Raw genomic sequence first — 19,740 nt, 5'->3', positions numbered from 1 at the left:
CCCGGAGCCCGGGCCCAGCCGCCAGCCCCAAGGCCACGGGAAACCGGGGCTCTTTAAGCCCCTCTGTGCTGAGGTGGTTTGAAGTACAGCAACAGGCAAGTGATCCGACAGAAATGATCCGTGCGGTTAACACACGCCGACCTAAAACATCATTCCAGATGCATACGCCTGTGCCCCAAATCGGGCCGGTGAGAGGATTCGGTGCCCGCGTGTATCTCGCCGCTCCCCGCTGCACGCACTTCCAGTGTCTCGTTGCCACTGTGAGCCGTGCACGGCTGCGTCGTCAGAGCAACGGGGACATGGCTGTGCCACCTCCACGTGACCACACACGCTGTGTACTGACTGTGACATGCGGTAAGGCTGGGTGTCCCCACGGTCTGAAGTAACCGCTGACAATGTCATCGAGGTGCGGGGGGTTGTGGAGGATCTCCCCCACTGTGCTGCGCACCCCGGAACTCACCCTAGGAGGACAAGATGTACTGTGTGACCGAAAGTCCCAGCTGGAAGCCATGTGCAGAATTTGGATCCCCGACCAGAGGACTTTGAGGCCAAGTGACAAGCTATTCCCCTTAATGAATGATAACTTGAAGAATTCCTTTAAGGGACTGGAAGGACCAGTGTGAGACACAGATAAATTCCTCCTTCCGAGGCAGGAACTGTCAGTGAAGCTGAAGCCAGACAGTGAATGTCCAGTGACGACAAAAATCACAAGCATCGTCATGAAAATCAGTTATTGGTGACATTGGAAAGTTAACAGAGGGACAAGGAGAAAGCCAGGGGATGTGCTGTTAACTATATGGGGAAGCCTTAGCCCAGGGCCCAGGGCACGTGGGTGTGCACATACGCACATGCACACGTGTGCACATTGTTTTTATATTTAGAACAACTCCCGAAGGGCTGTGTGTCCAGATGTGAGCCCCTGGGTGGGACACAGCATCACAGACCCCGTCATCACAATGTACCTGGAATATGTGTGCAAATACACAAGAAGACAAGAAGGAAAGGTAGAGACACATGAATGTACCAAAAAGGGGGAGAAGTAATGAAAAAAAAAGTACAGCAGCAAAGCAAACACAGAGATGACCCAGGGACGGGAGCCGAAGCCAGCCCGGTCTGAAAACCTGTCTGTTGTCTTGGCAGAAAGACTCCGCCGGCGTCTCTCCGTGTGCCACACGACAGGCATGACGTCGGAAATGAGTCTGTCCCTTTATTTCACTGTGACGCGGGGTCTGGTTTCTGCTCTGGGGACTCCGGGAAAAGTGTGCCTCCGCCCACCCCTACCCAGGACCCCGAGGAAGCCAGCCTGGAGAGAGTGACCCACCAAGGACAGCGTTCTGTGACTCGCAGTGAGCTGGACATGAGGTACGGAAGCCTCGTCCGCATGACAGATGTGTCTGCATCCACACACAGCCCCCGGGTTAGCCATGTTACACACGAGGAACTCTCATGTTTTCTCTCCCATTTCAGTTTTTTAAAGTGCTGGTTCCTGGGGCACCTGGTGGCTCGATCAGGTGAGCATCTGACTCTTGATCTCGGCTCAGGTTCTGATCTCAGGTTGTGAGTTCAAGCCCTGTGTTGGGCCCGACACTGGGTGTGGAGTCTCCTTAAAAATTATTTATTTTTTAACTTATTAACAAATAATGTCTTATTTGTTTCAGGGGTGCAGGTCTGTGAATTGTCAGTGTTACCCACCTCACAGCACTCACCGTAGCACATGCCCTCCCAACGTCCATCACCAGCCACCCTCTCCTTCCCCCCACCCCCCAGCAGCCCTCAGTTTGTTTTGTGAGATTCAGAGTCTCTTATGGTTTGTCTCCCTCCCGATCCCATCTTGTTTCATTTTTTCCTCCCCTACCCCCCAAGTCCCCCATGTTGCCTCTCAACTTTTTCATATCAGGGAGATCATATGATAATTGTTTTTCTCTGACTGACTTTGCTCAGCACAATACCCTCTAGTTCCGTCCACGTTGTTGCAAATGGCAAAGTTTCATTTCTTTGATGGCTGTGTAGTGTTCCATTGTCTGTATGAACCCCATCTGTTATCCATGAACCTGTTGATGGACATCCAGGTTCTTTCCATAGTTTGGCTATTGTGGACATTGCTGCTATAAACATTCGGGTGCACATGCCTCTTCGGTTCACTACATTTGTATCTTTAGGGTAAATACCCAGCAGTGTGATTGCTGGGTCATAGGGCAGTTCTATTTTCAACATTTTGAGTAACCTCCATACTATTTTCCAGAGTGGTTGCACCAGCTTGCATTCCCACAATGCAGGAATCTGGATGGATTCCTGTCTCAAATTTAGGTCTTTCATCCATTTGAGTCTGTTTTTGTATGTGATGTAAGCAAATGGTCCAGTTTCATTCTTCTGCATGTGGCTGTCCAATTTTCCTAACACCACTAGTTGAAGAGACTGTCCCTTTTCCACTGGACATTCTTTCCTGCTTTGTTGAAGATTAGTTGACCTGAGTTGAGAATCCATTTCTGGGCTCTCTGTTCTGTTCCATGGACCTATGTCTCTGTTTTTGTGCCAGTACCATGCTGTCTTGATGATGACAGCTTTGTAATAGAGCTTGAAGTCTGGACTTGTGATGCTGCCAACTTTGCTTTTCATTTCCAACATTCCTCTGGCTATTCAGGGTCTCTTCTGGTTCCATATAAATTTCAGGACTATTTGTTCCATTTCTTTGAAAAAATTTGATGGTATTTTGATAGGGTTGCACTAAATGTGTAGAGTGCTTTAGATAACATAGACATTTTCACAATATTTGTTCTTCTAATCCATGAGCATGGAACGTTTTCCCATTTCTTCATGTCTGCCTCAATGTCTTTCACGAGTACTTCATAGTTTTCTGAGTACAGATTCTTTGCCTCTTTAGTTAGCTTTATTCCGAAGTATCTTATAGTTTTGGGTGCAATTGTAAATGGGACTGACTCCCTAATTTTTTTTCAGTCTTGCTGTTGGTGTATAGTAATGCAGCTGATTTCTGTGCATTGATTTTATATCCTGACACTTTACTGAATTCCTGTATGAGATCTAGGAGTTTTGGAATGGAGTCTTTTGGGTTTTCCACATAATGTATCATATCACCTGCGAAGAGTGATAGTTTGACTTCTTTGCCGATTTGGATGCCTTTAATTTCTTTTTGTTGTCTTGATTGCCGAGGCTGGGACTCTAGTACTATGTTGAATAGCAGTGGTGACAGTGGACAGCCCTGCCGTGTTCCTGACCTTAGGGGAAAACTCTCAGTTTTTCTCCATTGAGGATGATATTCGCTGTGGAGTTTTCATAAATGGCTTTGATGATATTGAGGTATGTACCCTCTATCCCTACACTGTGAAAAGTTTTAATCAGGAAAGGATGCTGTACTTTTTCAAATGCTTTTTCAGCATCTATTTAGAGTATCATATGGTTCTTGTTCGTTCTTTTATTAATGTATCACATTGATTGATTTGTGGTTGTCGAACCACCCTTGCAGCCCAGGAACAAATTCAGTTTGGTCGTGGTGAATCATCCTTTTAATGGACTATTGGATTCTACTGGCTAGTATTTTGGTGAGAATTTTCACATCTGTGTTCATCAAGGATATTGGTCTGTTATTCTCCTTTTTGATGGGGTCCTTGTCTGGTTTGGGGATCAAGGTCATGCTGGCCTCATAAAGTAAGTTTGGACATTTTCCTTCCATTTTTATTTTTTGGAACAGTTTCAGAATACGTATTAATTCTTCTTTAAATGTTTGGTAGTGGGCACCTGGGTGACTCAGTAGGTTAAGCCTCTGCCTTCAGCTCAGGTCATAATCTCAGGGTCCTGGGATCGAGCCCCACATGGGGCTCTCTGCTTAGCATAGAGCCTGCTCCCGCCACCACCACCTACTTGTGATCTCTCTGTAAAATAAATAAAATTTTAAAAAGAAGTGCTAAACCAGGCACTCACATTGTTTATAAAAAAAATAAAAATAAAAAAATATGTTTGTAGGATTCCCCTGGGAAGCTGTGTGGTCTTGGGCTCTTGTTTGTTGGGAGATTTTGATGACTGTTTCAATCTCCTTATTAGTTATGGGGCTGTTCAGGTTTTCTGTTTCTTCCTGGTTCAGTTGTGGTAGTTTATACATCTCTAGGAATGCATCCATTTCTTCCAGATTGTCAAATTTGCTGGAGTATATATAGTTGTTCATAATATGTTCTTATAATTGTTTGTATTTCTTTGGTGTTGGTTGTGATCTGTCCTGTTTCATTAATGATTTTATTAATTGGGGTCCTTTCTCTTTTTAATAAGTCTGGCCAGGGGTTTATCAGTCTTACTAATTCTTTCAAAGAACCAGCTCCTAGTTTCGTTGATCTGTTCTACTGTTCTTTTGGTTTCTGTTTCATCGATTTCTGCTCTGATCTTTATTCTCTTCTGCTGGCTTTAGGCTTTCTTTGCTGTTCTTTCTCCAGCTCCTTTAGGTGTAGGGTTAGGGTGTGTACTTGAGACCTTATTTTAGAAAGGCTTGTACTGCTATATACTTTCCTCTCAGGACTGCCATTGCTGTGTCCCAAAGATTTTGAACAGTTGTGTTTTTATTTTCCTTTGTTTCCATAAATTTGTAAAATTCTTCTTTCATTTCTCGGTTGATCCATTCATTCTTTAGTAGGATGCTCTTTTGCCTCCATGTATTTGGGTTCTTTCCAACTTTCCTCTTGTGATTGAATTCTAGCTTCAGAGCACTGTGGTCTGAAAATCTGCAGGGAATGATTCCAGTCTTTGGGTACCGGTTGAGACCTGATTTGTGACCCAGGATGTGATCTGATCTAGAGAATGTTCCATGTGCACTAGAGAAGAATGTGTATGTATTCTGTTGCTTTGGGATGGAATGTTCTGAGTAGATTTGTGATGTCCATCTGGTCCAGTGTGGCATTTAAAGCCTTTATTTCCTTGTTGATATTTTGGTTAGATGATCTGTCCATTTCAGTGTTGGGGGCTGTTAATGTCCCCTGCTACTACTGTATTACTGTTGATGTGTTTCTTTGATTTTTTTTATTATTTGGTTTATAAAATTGGCTGCGCCCATGTTAGGGGCATAGATATTTACAAATGTTAGATGTTCTTGTTGGACAGACCCTTTAAGTATGATATAGTGTCCTTCCTCATCCCCTATTATAGTCTTTGGCTTAAAATCTATCTGATAAAAGGATGGCCACCCCAGCTTTCTTTTGATGTCCATTAGCATGGTAAATGGTTTTCCACTCCTTACTTTAAATCTGGAGGTGTCTTTGGGTCTAAAATGAGTCTCTTGCAGACAGCATATCAGTAGGACTTCTTCTTCTTATTTTTTAATCCATTCTGATACCCTGTGTTTTTGATTGGGGAATTTAGCCATTTACATTCAGGGTAAATGTTGAATGATATGAATTTAGTGCCATTGTATTGCCTCTAAGCTGACTGTTACTGTATATTGTTTCTGTTCCTTTCTGTTCTATGTTATTTTTAGGCTCTCTTTGCTTAGAGGGCCCCTTTCAAAATTTCTTGTAGGGCTGGTTTGGTGATCTCAAATTCTCCTCTCTCCCTGGTCTCTGACTGTGCTCTGTGCTCATGTGGTCTGTGACCGAGCAGGTCTGTCTCTAGTGCACGGCACTGTTTGGAGTCTCCAAACCCAGCAGACTCCTGCAGCACACTCCCATGCTGCTCCTCCCAGAGGAGGAAGTTGGGGGGGGTGTCTCCCCAGATTTGCCACTTGTGGGGTACCAGCTCAAAAAGCAGTATCCCGACAGAGTCAGGGATCACGATTTAACTTTACCCCGAGCTGATAGCCCACTCCTCAGCTCTGTCCCTTTAGCCACCTTCCCTGCTCTGATACCTGCGAGCTCTGCCACACTCAGGCACCCCCACTCTTTCTGTGACCCCAAGGGACCTGAGACCACATTGTCCCTGCAAGGGCTGTACCCCTGCTTAGCTTCTGGAGCGACGTCCCTCAGTGGAGCAGACTTCGAAAGTTCTACTTTTGTGCTCTGCTGCTCTCTCTTGCTGGGAGCCTGCCCCCGTCTGTCTCTCTTCCCATATGTCGCCTTGGATTCACTTCTCCGCACGTCCCACCTTCCAGAAAGTGGTCGCTTTTGTGTTCCTAGAATTGCTGCTCCTCTTCTCTTTGATCACAGTTGAGTCTGCAGGTGTTTGGGATGGTTTGATAACCGTTACTGGGTAGGCATTGGTCCCCACGGGCTGAGCGCCCTCCATGCTGCCCAGCACTCTGCCTGACCTGTCAGCTTTTCCACAGAACTAACCTGATCTGCGTGAAGCCACTTTCTCTCCCAGCGTCTGTTCTAGCCGCTCTGTTCATTTGTTTTTTGCCCATGTGTTATTATAAGGAAAAAGAATCCAAGGATTTCAGTTGAGTGCATTAGATGTGTAGTGGATTTTAGCTGGAAAATTTGATTTGGGGGCTGTGAAAATATCAAGGGATCTGGTAACATCAATTTCCCACCTGAACAACAAAGGGTTTCCGAGGCCTGGCCAAGAACACAAAACACTACCATCCAAGCTTGGCATAGTCCAGTCTCCACACAGAAACAGAATTGAAAGGAGGAGAGAAGAAAATTAAATAGATGTGTTAAGAATAGAGATACAAAGAAAAGAAAATCAGGAAGGTCTGGTCAAATTCCTGCTTTCACAGTTTTTTGGGTTTGGTGGCTTACATAGAATTGCTGTTTTAGATGCGGCAGTTATTGGCATTTATTTATTTATTTATTTGAGAGAGAGGGAGAAAGCACAGCAGGGGAGGGGCATGCAGAGGGAGAGGGAGAGTGAGAAGCAGGGTCCCTGCTAAGCAGGGAGCCTGATGTGGGGCTTGATCCCAGGACCCTGGACTGGGATCCTGATCTGAGCTGGAGGCAGAGGCTTAACCATCTGAGCTATCCAGGCGCCCTGGTTCTTGACATTTAAAAGCAAAAATCACGCATCATTGAACTGTAGCAACATTCAAGTTGGACATGGAAATGTACATAAAAACTCCAAGGTAACTGACCTGATTCCTGTACGTTTATCTTCTGATCAGAATAACTACTGTAAACAGCATGTAAAACACTGTAATGATGCCACTCAGTGCCTGTAACCTACTTTATTCTTCATTTCTCCCTAGCTGGTATGTTGGAACATGGTATCTGGTTAGCATAAACATCGTTCAGTGTTTTAAAAAGATTTAGCAGTTTGGTAGCTAGGGCTTCGAGGGAGAACCGATAGTCTCAGAAGGACCCAGACAGCCGGAAGGAGGGCACATCATGAAATCAACATTGGGGACCGGAGCGGCAGGCAGAAGCCCTTGGAGACTAATCAGGCGCTCGTCGATGGGCGCGCTGCGGAGACCCCACCCCACCCGCCCCTGTGACTGCCAGGTGAGCAGTTGGTACGATGCAGGGGCTCAGAATCTGAGGGCTAGGAACCGGCCCTGAATTCACCGGCTTTTTTGTTGTCACTGTCTAAAGCTCAAAGTGGAAGTGACAAATCAGTCACGGGCCCCGGAGGCCAGGTTGAGATTGAGGACGGGTGGGGAAGACCATCCATTTCCAGAGTCCAAAAGACGAAAAAGATGAACGACCCCACAGATGAGAACAGACAGCTGCTCATAAAACCCAGAGACACCCATTAACTCTGCTTCCACCAGACGCCAGGACCAGCGAGCTGGCGACCGTGACACCGCCAGCCTCCCTCTGCCTCGGGTCCCGGCCACGGTCATGGCTTCTAACTATGCCCGTGAAGGTGGAGCTGCCGGCCAGCAGGTCTGAGGAGTCTTACCCATCCTGCTGCTGTCCCGTTAATCACTCCATAATAAGACCAACGAAACAATCAACCAGAGACTACAGGCTCGATGAAAAATCACTCTCCTTTTGGAAATTATGACTGTTAGTCACAGCGCCAGCGGCATCCCATGATATAGAGAAGCTGAAATAACCTCCCGACAGGCGATTTCCAGCGGGCCCGGCTGGATCTGAGTAATGGCCTGTGCTTCCCTGCGCGACGGAGCACTGGGGCAGCTGGGACTCCTCCATGACGTGGGGAACAGCCCTGCTGCTGGCCCCGAGGCTGATGGAAAATGGTTTCTATAAAATGCTTGGAAATTTTCGTTTTTCATTGAGCCCTAACGCTGACCTACAGTGTAGGGGGAGGTTCTGTCTGATGTTTCTGGAGAGGAAACAGGCTTGGGGTCTGCACATTTGCTTGCAGACAGGGCTGTGGTTTGCATTTTCAGCTCCCCTCTGAAGTTTACGTCAGGCTTGCAACGTCAGAGCCCCCCTTCCCCCCCAACAGTACCCTGGCAACGTCGACCCTCACAAGAAACAGGGGGTTGGAACAGAAGAGTTCTTACCCTTTACACTGCGCTGGGTGGGTCAGTGGTGGCGCTTCCCACACCCTCAGCAGAATGACGGGGCTGCTCAGCCCAGTCCCCAAGAGCATACACTTATGGGGCTCATGGGTGGGCAAGAAAACTTCCTGTATTCAAAGATACTGTGATATGCTCATTGGTGCCGCCTTCTCAGGAGACTATGCACGAAAGCTCTAAGGGCATCAACAACCTAACCCAGAGATTCTGTTTTCAGGTGTTCCAAAGAAAACAACCAGGCCTCAACACCCAAAGAACAAATAATCCAGTCAAGAAATGGGCGGAGAACATGAACAGACATTTTGGCAAAGAAGACATCCAAATGGTCAACAGACACGTGAAAAAGTGCTCCACGTCACTCGGCATCAGGGAAATACAAATCAAAACCACAGTGAGATCCCAGCTCACACTAGTCAGAATGGCCAAAATTAACAAGTCAGGAATGACAGACGCTGGCGAGGATGCGGAGAAAGGGGAACACTCCTACACTGTTGGTGGGAATGCACGCTGGTGCAGCCACTCTGGAAACCAGTGTGGAGGTTCCTCAGAAAGTTGAAAATGGAGCTACCCTATGACCCAGCAATTGCATTACTGGGTGTTTACCCCGAAGATACAAATGTAGTGATCAGAAGGGGCACGTGCACCCCAATGTTTATAGCAGCAAGGTCCACAATAGCCAAACTATGGAAAGAACCTAGATGTCCATCAACAGATGAATGGATAAAGAAGATGTGGTTCAGGGGAGCCTGAGTGGCTCAGCGGGTTAAGCCTCTGCCTTTGGCTCAGCTCATGATCCCAGAGTCCTGGGATCAAGCCCTGCATCAGGCTTTCTGCTCAGTGGGGAGCCCGCTTCCCTTCCTCTCCCTTTGCCTGCCTCTCTGCCTACTTGTGATCTCTCTCTCTCTCTGTCAAATCAATAAATAAAAAACAAAACAAAACAAAAAAGATGTGGTTCATATACAGAATGGAATACTACGCAAAATAAGTCAGAGAAAGAATTCTCACATGATCTCCCTGATCTGAGGAATTTGAGAAACAAGGCAGAGGATCCCAGGGGAAGGGAGGGAACAATGAAACAAGATGAAAGCAGAGAAGGAGACAAACCGTAAGAGACTCAATCTCAGGAAACAAACAGGGTTGCTGGAGGGGGGCGGGTGTGAGGGATGGGGTGGCTGGTGAGGGATGGGGTGGCTGGTGAGGGACACTGGGGAGGGCACCTGCTATGGTGAGTGCTGTGAGCTGTGTAAGACTGATGGACCTGCACCCCTGGGAAATAATACATTATATGTTAATTATAAAATGGGCACATTTTATAGTATGTTTTAAAAAAACTGGGCAAATGTATGAAGATGGAAATGTATGTATCACCTGCATCACGACATGGCAATGTGTTTAAAAAAGGGTTGGTCAAATAAGTCTGTAGAACTCAATACTACAAAGGATTTTTGATTAGAATTAATAAATTCATAAGATTTTAGGATATGATGTAAAAAATAGATTGTATTTTTGTATACTGGCAACAAACAATTCAGAAATAAAATTTAAGAAACCTTTAGAGTAGCATCAAAAATAACAAAATCCTTAATTTTTTATTTATTTGAGAGAAAGAGAGCCCGATCAGGGGGAAGAGGAGGAAAGGGAGAAGCAGGCTTCCCACTGAGCAGGAAGCACTATGTGGGCTGAGATCATGACCTGAGACCAAGGCAGATGCTTAACTGGCTAAGCCACCCAGGCGCCCGTTTCTTTAAAAAAACAGACTTGTACAAATCATTATGAAGGTAAATGAGACTCAACAAGGTGGACAGATCACGTTCTCCATTCTCCCTAAATTCATCTGCAGATCAATACAGCGGGGTTTTATTAGATAGTGACAGGTGGGTGGAAACGTACTGATACGCACAACACCTAGAACAGCCGAAACAGCTGCTAAGCCGAGTTACCGACTCACAGCACCAGCTCAACGTCCTGCAAACCCACGATTCAGCAAAGAACATTTTCAGTGAACGATACTAGCACAACATGCAGGAAGAAAGGGGTTTTGATTCCTCCTCGTATCACACGCAGAAATTAATTTCAGATGGGTTAAAATCCAAATGAAAGCGCTAAAACGTTAACACTATGGAGAAAAAGAAATAGGGAAAAGCCTTCTGTGGACTTTGAGCAGGCAAAGGTTTCTTGGTCAGGGCTCAGTGCTAACCATTAATCGAAAATGGATAAACCAGAAGAAAACAGGTAAACCGGAGGAAACAAAATATTCACGGGTATACACATATCTCACAGAAGACTCCAAACCCTCTCTCCGTCCCATGCTCCCAAGGAAGAGACACTCATGATGTCTCTGGGACAGAGAAGCCAGGGTACCCTGGTCTCAGTTCCCGCTCCCCGGCCCCTTGTTCCCTTTGACCTGAAGAACCCCAGGAGTACCCCATGTACCTCACGCCACTGGACAGGAAGCACCCTGGTCAAAATGTCTCACCTGAGCGGCGGAGGAAGGTGTCCCAGCTGAAGGCAGCGTTTGGTACAGTCACGACTCCTGGGTCGAAGGAGAGAAAGAGCAGCCACGTTGATTAGATGCGACCCGCTACCTTGTGTCCACGTGCAAATAATGGTCTCCTAGGCGGTTCTTACGAGGAGCTCAAAGTTCCGAGTGCCTTGTGCACGCCTGTTCATTCCCCCCGCACGGGACGTTCAAAGGGAGCCCACGGGTCCGAAGCGAGGAAAGGCACCCCCCACCCCCGACCTCGCCGTCCACGGCTGGGTGGGCCAGCCGCGTCTCTAACTAAGGCAGCAGGCTTCTGCGTCACGGCCCCACGTACGAATTATGTCTCTGCTTAAAACTCCTAGTCTGGGCCCTCCCCACATCACACGGGATGGCCTGCTAGCCTTGGCATCTCATCTTCTTGAACAGATTTAAGCTTAAAATTCTGAACCGAACATTTAAGATGTAGGGCACTCAGGCGACCCTTAACAGCTCACTGTGACAACGGGAAACATCTGAAGTTTCAGGATGTGTAAATTAAGCCATGGCACCCTCTCTGCAACTTACCTTCGAGATCGTCACCCACACCCAATGACGCTGATGACTCACTTTCATACTAGTTAGCGAGTGTGCACTGCATGCCCGCCCTGGGCACAGACCCTTGGTGGGTGCAGCCCACACACCCCTGGGATCCCTGAACGCCCCACTAGGCAGAGTCCCCCAGTGTATCGAGCTGGAAACTGAGGTCCACACAGGGTAAGTGGTGTTCACAATGACTCAGGGTGTAGGTCCTAGAGGCCATGGCCAAGCCTGTGCCTGCCTGGGGCGCCGATGTGGCCCTCGGCTAGGAGTCAGGCAGAGACAGCACCGCGCTCACACCTGGAGACTCCTTTTGTACACACATATGGAGTTAAGTGTTTCTGCTTCAGAACCACTGAACCACTGTGGTTCTGTGTCTCACAGAAACCCCCGAGCATGTCCCCCCGGCGATAAGGCGCGGAGCAGCCGAGGCGGGCCTCCGGCCTCCACACCGGCACTGACCCAGTCTCGTGGCAGGTTCCGTGTCCCCGCTGCAGTGGCCTCTTCCCGGGACTCCTGTTGTTTCAACGGGAACACAGCGGTCCCCTCACTGCGTTCACGTGCTGCGGGCTTCCCCACGGGCTGTGGAGGCCCCTGTTGGGGAGGGACTGCCTGGGTGAGGGCAGGAAGGGGTGAGGTTGGCGCCGGAGGGCTCCGCTTCTCCCCTTTGTAGACACACCGCCGAGGGAGCACACTGCACTTCTACTGGTTGAAACTGGTAAGTGACCCATATGACAAGTTGTCCTTTTACAGCGTCGCTGTAGCTGTCCTTGACCTTCACGTTAGGAGACGACAGGTCCCTCCGTCGCACTGATTAGGAGGCACATCTAAGGCCCCGTAGGATTTCACCACAAACAAGTCGAGCACAGCTCTAGAAGGACTCGTCTTTAAAAATACATAAATTTAAAAATTCTTACCTTGACTCTGGACGTAGATCTTCCCCCTGGCATGCGGCTTTTGAAAAGAAAGGAAAAAGGACAAGAAGTAAATTGGGTAGTCCGTTACAGCTGCGGTTTGGAAATAAAATGAAGGCTCTAAAATAAATCACCCAGGAACACATCACGAAGGATCATCTGCGCAGCCGCTCCCACACTAGTTACTTTCTAAGAGCAAAAGCTCCTTCCGCTTTTAATGGGGGTTAGCCCATAGAAATGCATCTCCCAGGTAAGTGGCACATACACAGAGGTCCTTAGGTTAGGCATGATGCGTGCGGACGGCTGTACGGTTACCACGTTAGTAGAGAGTTAGGGAAGCTCAGACAGCGAACACGCCGATGGCAGAGCCCGTGGGGAGCCTGTCCGTCGCGTGCAGAAGCCAGGGGAGACGTGTGGGAACCCTGGTTTGAGGACACAGATCCTTGAATGGAAACCATCCGCCCGGCCCCCGCCTGCGGGGAGGGAGTTAGGAGGGGCAGGAGGCCGAGGGAGGAGAGGGAAGCGGCTGGAAGTGAGCACTGGGCCGTGGTCGGGGCAGTGGACTGCGGCTCCCTGCACAGACGCGCGTCTCTGCTCCGCTCTGGTCCTTCGTGCCCCATCCTGCATCTGGGGCCCCTCACGCCTGGAACAGCCGCCCCCTTGCACCACGCAGCGCAGACGCACCCCCTTTTAAGATGCCCTTAAGACAGGAAGCCTTAAAACATTTAAACTCTCCTCCCTACTTGCGTGAAAAAAAGGTTAATTTTAATGGAAAATATGGCTAATAGTCACAATTTGAAATTAAAAATTGAAATCCAGAGCCTAACGTCCCATTTTGTGTAGTTCCAATCTCACTAGAAAGCTGGAGACTTTTACTGGTGTGCAGAGGAGGACGGGGTGCTGCTGCTTCGACCGGCCCCCGGAGAGGATGCTCACACACCGGAAACACCCAGCAGCCTGGTACTTAAACTTGAAAGTGAACACCGGCGTTTGACAAAAACAGATTCAATGTAATCCTATAGAGATTTGATTGATTAACGGAGGGCGTAATAGGGGTTTGGCCTCGCCTCTGTTTCCATCAGAAATAAGCTCTGTCTGCAGTCAGAACTGCATAAGCCCACAGTGCTCCCTTCAGGAACATTCCTTCTGAAACAAACACAAATTAATGAAACTGGGTCTTATATCCATAAGCAGAATGAATGGACTCTCTGTGGAAATTTCTGGATTTATCAGCTGGTCTTTACATATCTTAGAGCATTATTTTCCTTAAATCTACTCAATCCGTGATAAAATAAGTATCAAGTCCTCTACGGACGTTTAAAACATGTTATGAATGATATTGTAAGATCTCATCCTAGTAAGTCAAGAAAATAGAGTTACAATATAAAAAATCTGGACCTGGTTTATTTTTAATCTTTATAATAAAAGAAAACTGGCAAAAGCCAGCTGGCTTATATTGATTTTGAAAAGCATTCTCTATATTAAAATGCTCTAAATACAAATTAGCTTTCTTTTCTCAATATTTATTGTTGTTTCTCTTGCCTTGAAATAATGTAAGAGTCAAAACCCTTGTATATCAGTTCTCTTGCAAGATCAGCTCATCGATGCAGAAAGTGAAAAAGAGGGTCTGTGTGCACGTGTGTATGTGTGTGCGTGTGCGCGTGTGTTGTGCGTGTGCAGGGGTGGGGGCAGAGGCTGCTCCACTGTGTGCGTGAGAAACCGTTACCTAATCTGGCCCGTTACTAGATACAAAAAGCCAGGGTCCTGTTGGAGAGATACTTACAAATACATGTGACCTTCTAACAGACCCCAACGCTAATACATGCCTTTTTATAACGGAATAACAGATAGAAACATCACACAGATCCATTTTTAACATCTGTATGACCTTCGGAAACGAAGCTCTCTGTAAGCAGAAACCACAGCCAGTGTTGTTTTGAAATATACATACAATCGCAGGACCCACGGGTGACAAAGGTACTAATTTTTATTTTGAAATTGTAATGCAGTATCTGAGGATGGCTTTGTTAAAAAGTACTTTGAAAAGGGCTACAAATTGCTTTCGAATAATCAAGGTTCGTAAGTGGAAGGCTTTCAAAACCTACCTATGCCAAAAAACCGCACAGGAGTTGGGGCCTTTTAGGGGGTGTGGTTCTCTTCCTTCTCCTCCCACTGTTCCCTTAGAAATTGGTTTGTAAGCAAGGAAAGAAAAGAGAAAAGGAAAAACACATGGATGGGACAGGGAGCATCTCCAGGACTGGATCAGGCCCGGGGCCCTGGGCTCCAAAGCTGGCGGCAACGCCACAACTAGGAATGCCGACAGGAACACTAGAGGGAAGATTTCTTTTTTTAAGAAACAATTAAACCTATGGAGTAAATAACTGGGGATTATTGATGCTCTTCAAAAGCATCCCCCCGCCCCCCCCAGCTGCCCCAGCCGTTCTGTGCCTTGGTGATTTGATGAAATCGAAGCAATTCTGCTCACTCCAGACGTCTGCACGCCCAGGTCACGATCGTGTGAACGCGGGTCGGGGGCTGCGCTCTGGAACTGACGAGCTTCCCACTCTTTGAGTTACATTAAAACTTCTCAAGTCCCAGAGATCTCATTTGGGGAAGAAAAATGCAAAGAACATTTCCAGTTCCATCAAGAAATCTCGGAGGAAAGCCAATCTTAGTAGAAGTTATTCAAAATGACTAGCTTCCTCGGGTACGATGGGCCCCGGAGCTGCCCCTGCGGCGTCTGCCCCTGCGAGGAGGGTCGCAGACAAGGAGGGCTCCGAAGGCCGAAGCCCCGAGAGACGGAGGGTGGGCGCCAGAACCAAAGCTGTGGTCTGTGCTCCCACTGCTGCAGTGCGGTTCCCAGGGCTAGGCGGGTACAGAGCCACGGGCCATGCAGGAGGAGGAGTCAGGCGTTCACAGGACACACGGGCAGCGCACAGAGTTCAGCGATTAGTCGGCGCGGGGCTCGTTGCGGGGGGCTGGCGCTCACACCTGTGTGGGCTTTGGGTGCTCACCTGGGCCGCCAACGGCGCATGCGACAGCCTGTGAACTCTGTCTTGCTTTCTGCATTTTAATTTCCAAAAGAATTTTGACGAGTACATGTGCACACTGAAAGTAAAAGCACACTTTAGCTAGGGCCTCCTATGAACCACTTCGAGAAAGTTATTTTTCTTTAACGAGTGCCGAGGCGACACACAACACTGTCACCCCAGAAGGCAGGGAGGCACCAGCTCCAAACTAAAAAAAAAAAAAAAAAAAAAAAAAAGAACTCTCTAAAACGTAACAACGCCAGAAGGCTGAGCTCAGCGCTAACCTCGGCAAAGAGGACAGATGGGCCATTCTGGATATCCTCATGCTTTCTCGAATTTGATAACCACTTCAAGCAATGTTTACTCAAACTCAAGATGTTTAAAGAACCAGCTAGCTCATAAATAAATATTCGAATTTGGAGAAAGTCCTGTTAGCAGAGTACTTCTTAGAAAAAGCGGGTCGACGGTGTAGTTGAATTTTCTGCAGGCCTGTGGGGGGTCTGAACCCAATGAAGACCTAGTAAACCCAAGATCATTGCTTCTTTTTTTTTCTTTTTAAAGATTTTATTTATCTGACAGATCACAAGTAGGCAGAGATGCAGGCAGAGGGGGGGCAGGGAGCAGGCTCCCCACTGAGTAGAGAGCCCGATGTGGGGCTTGATGCGGGACTCGATCCCAGGACCCCAGGATGATGACCTGAGCTGAAGGCAGAGGTTTAACCCACTGAGCCACCCAGGCACCCCAAGATCGTTGCTTCTGCGGAGAGAAGAGCCTTCCGTTACGATATATACCTAATTTGCTTTACTTTTTTTATTCTTGTGAAGTAGTCACATTTTGTGGTGAAAGTCTGGTGAATTCAGAGAAAGAAATCTTCACTTTGAACCCAGATTTGCATGCTGAAGGTCTATTACGTACCGTCACAAGAAGCCAACACTCTGTGCAGACTAGCTTTCCATTTCCATAAGGCATACATCAAAGTTAGCAGTGGGTAGAGAATTAGATTCCTAAAAATGCCAAATCAAGGTTATAATTTCACAAACCAGCAGAGCAGGGTTTTCCCAAAACACGACCGGTGCTGCACTTGGGTAATGAGCACTACGGAGGCTGCCCGCAGAGCTGGTGAGGGGCTGGTGAGGGGCAGGCGACCCTGCCCTTCACGGAGCAGGTGAGACCTCACTTTTAGGCTGATAGAAACAACAATAAACAAGCAAGGACAATCCCAAACAAAGGCATTTCATATTCCAAGAGATAACACAAAGCCATTGTTATCGAAATCCAATCAAACTAATTGGTGCAGTCAGCCAGAGAGAGGTCGGGGGCCACAAGCAGCCCCCAGAGGGGCGCCTTGGCTTTCTCAGAGGGCTGAAGGGGACCCAGGGCAGACCCAAGAAGCCCCTTCTGGGGCTTCTTTAAGATGTCTCCCACTGCCGATGCTGCGTGAGCACTCGTCTGAGTGACCTTGAAAGGTCATCCTGGCCCTTGCACACCCAGAGCTGGGCTGACCACTGCGCCAGCCTCCAGCCACAAGAGACCACAGAACCCTTGAACCAGGGCTGGTCTGAACACAGACGCGCCCGAGTGCAAAAGGTACACTGGATTTTGAAGACCCGATGCAAACACACACACACACACACACACACGAACTATCTCGTTAGTCATTTTTACATTGATCACATCTTGAAATATGATTTTGGATACACACCGTGTGCAACAAAGAACTTGGCCTTTTCACGACACCTCTGGGAAATAACCTCCGTGAGACCTGACAGAGCCTCTTCGTCTAGGCGGGGCCGGGCCCAATCACTGGCCTTGGCGGGGAGCCGGCCATACCACAAAGACCACCCACGAGATTTAGGGTGGGGCCTTGGAGCCGAGTGGCATCTGTCCACTTGGACACTGCCATTAGCCATGTGGGCAGCCGGTCGGTCCAGCCTACACAGGGAAGTTCCAGTGAAGACCGATGCTCTGGCGGGCGACCCTGTCAGATCAATGACCAGAGGGCAGAAGAGCTTGACTCCGAGGGGGAGACCGCAAGGGTGCCTTTGCCCTGCACAGCTCTACGATGTGGCTGGTTTTAGTCTGAGAAAGTCTACGACTTCCCTAGAATAAACCATAAGCACGAGTAGAAGAACCGCCAGTGAGTTCTCTCTCATCTGGGATCACTGAAATCTGATTCTGGTTTGACAGTAATTCGGTGGGATTAACTAAGCGACTCCCTGAGTCAGGCCTGCGCCCTGAAATAAAGAACACAGAATTAAAAACAAAAGCTGGCAATTCGATAATGAAGAGCCAAACTTAATTACTCAAGAAACATCGCTGTGCAGAACACATAAGCAGAAATCATGTCTCTACAAAAATCCATCTAAAATAATTATATAAGTGTGGCTGAATAATGAAGCTTTACGTTATTTATACGTATACTGTATTTGTAAAAGATAATCAGATAAAGGTATTGAGCGGAACTTTACTGAAAAATCCTCCACCAACAGGACACAAGCCGTATTAAAAACCCAGGCTCACACTGGAGTCTAGTAACCAGCGCCCGCCGCTGTAAACTCTAAACCACAAACACCCTTTCCTTATCATTAGCTTTTATTATAATCTCTTACATAATCACCTCAGACTGAACTTTCGCTGCCTGCTCAATTTTTTTTTTTTAAATGCTTTGCCAGATACTTGGAAAAGTACCTTTCTGAAAAGAGAGAGCCGTGACCCAGGATCACCTGGCCCATCTGGGAACCCGAGTTATAGCCAGGGGGGGACCTGGCTCCGAGACGTCAGCGGGCCCTTCCATGGACGGTGCCCCCTGCCCGGACTGGGCCTGCTCTGTGCACTCGGGCCGGTTCCCTGGTCACTGCCTATGACAGCGAAGCTCGGGGAGGAAGAACCGCGCGGTGGGCCGGCACTTTGCACCTGTGACCCAGGCTCTGGCCCTGCAAGGGCGCCCTCCCCCGAGGCCAGCCGCACACTGCAGCTGCGGCCCCCACACCGCCGCCGGAGTCCCGCACTCAGCCCGGATTCAGTGCGTCTGGGACTCAGGGCCGACTCCTCTCCCTTCCCAAACTCCTTCACTTGAGTTCTTCCAAAATTTATTGGCAAAAATCTTAAATCACGTTATTATTCTTGAGTCCCACTTCATTTCTTCCTTGTATGCTACAGTCTTCCCCCACAAATATGTATCCAGAAACTAGTACTTAGGTTAAAAAAACCTTGTCAAAGTGCACTTACCGGTAAAATGGCACGAGAGCAAACTTTAACACAAACATTCCAGAGTACAAGTGTGTGCATCTGTGTGTGTCCTCATGAACTGACTGGAGGTGAAGCACGGAAGAGCACGAGCAGGGCTGGGAACGGGGCGCGCGTCTATTCCTGCCGCTTTCACTTATGCGTGGAAATTTCTGTCCTAAAAAGTTCTAAAGAAGGGTCTGTCCCTGGTAAATTCAGTTCAACCAATATCTTTTGAACACGAGGATGTGTTACCCTCTGGGGACGCACAGTGAATCCTACTTCGTGCCCATCCTCAAGGAGCTCTCCACCACACAGGGAAGGCAGAGACAGCACCAAGGAACGCCCTTCCTGCGTCCGTGTCCCTGCAGGGACAGGAAGCCCCTCCCCTTACGAGGCCGGCTGTACCCCCACTCCTCTACTTGCTTGGCCAGAGGGACCGGAGCAAACTATTACTCAAGCACAAGTTCCAAGAAGGCTTTCTCCCTGGTGCAGAGCCTCACGGGGGACGGAGACCAGGGGAGAGAGTCCGTGGCTGTCCCCGGCCCCCCACAAAGGCCCGGTCATGGCACCTGGAGGCCACCCAGACCCCCCAGCCTGGCTGAGCTGACCCGGGCAACACAAAGAATGACAGGAAGTGTGTGATTTAAGGCACTGTATTTGTGAGGTTTGTTATATAACAAAAATAACAGATACAGTAAGCGAACGCATCCATACCGACTTGGGAGGGTCCTAAGGTCAGCAGACAAAGGTGACATTTGAGAAGGAGACACTTGGGGGAAGGACAAGGACCAGCCACTTTGACAGGTCAAAGCTCCCTCTCACGTCTGGCTAAGACCCCCACACGGGCCGCTCCATACGACGAGTGCCGGCCGAGCTACGTAAAGAAAAGCCATCATCTCACTGGTCGCTCACTGGGAAGGGGCAAGCCTTTTCGGATTGGTGGAGGTGTTACTCTTGGGTATTTACACGAGAACTCAACAAGTGGTAACGTCCTAAACTTAGCCACGAGAGGGACCCTAAACTCCCGTCATGCTCTGCCCCACCGGAGCCCAAGCATCCAGCTCGCGCTTCGGACAGACCCTGTCCCGACGCAGGGCTCCGTCGCGCTGCCTGTCAGTCATGGGGAAAACACGGTTCACGGAGCATTGCGGACCT

At 48.3% G+C, this 19,740-nt stretch overlaps 1 protein-coding gene across 5 annotated transcripts in view; it reads right to left on the bottom strand.

The window, feature by feature from the left end:
* GLT1D1 (glycosyltransferase 1 domain containing 1) overlaps window positions 1–19,740 on the bottom strand; it is a 98,931-nt gene that overhangs the window by 39,787 nt on the left and 39,404 nt on the right. For 4 of the 5 annotated variants that reach the window (XM_059139879.1, XM_059139880.1, XM_059139877.1 and 1 more), the window contains exons 5-6: window positions 12,332–12,368; window positions 10,833–10,889 (exon numbers count right to left, since the gene is read on the bottom strand). The exons of the other annotated variant lie outside the window; for it this stretch is intronic. In XM_059139879.1, coding sequence (XP_058995862.1) covers window positions 10,833–10,889; window positions 12,332–12,368 — 94 coding nt within the window. The remainder of the gene's footprint in view (window positions 1–10,832; window positions 10,890–12,331; window positions 12,369–19,740) is intronic. 5 annotated transcript variants of the gene reach the window in all.

Source organism: Mustela lutreola, chromosome 11 (genome assembly GCF_030435805.1).
Source record: "Mustela lutreola isolate mMusLut2 chromosome 11, mMusLut2.pri, whole genome shotgun sequence".
In the NCBI taxonomy this organism is placed as follows: Eukaryota; Metazoa; Chordata; class Mammalia; order Carnivora; family Mustelidae; genus Mustela; species Mustela lutreola.
The sequence above is the reverse complement of the archived record's forward strand: the minus strand, read 5'-3'. Positions and strand labels throughout refer to the sequence as shown.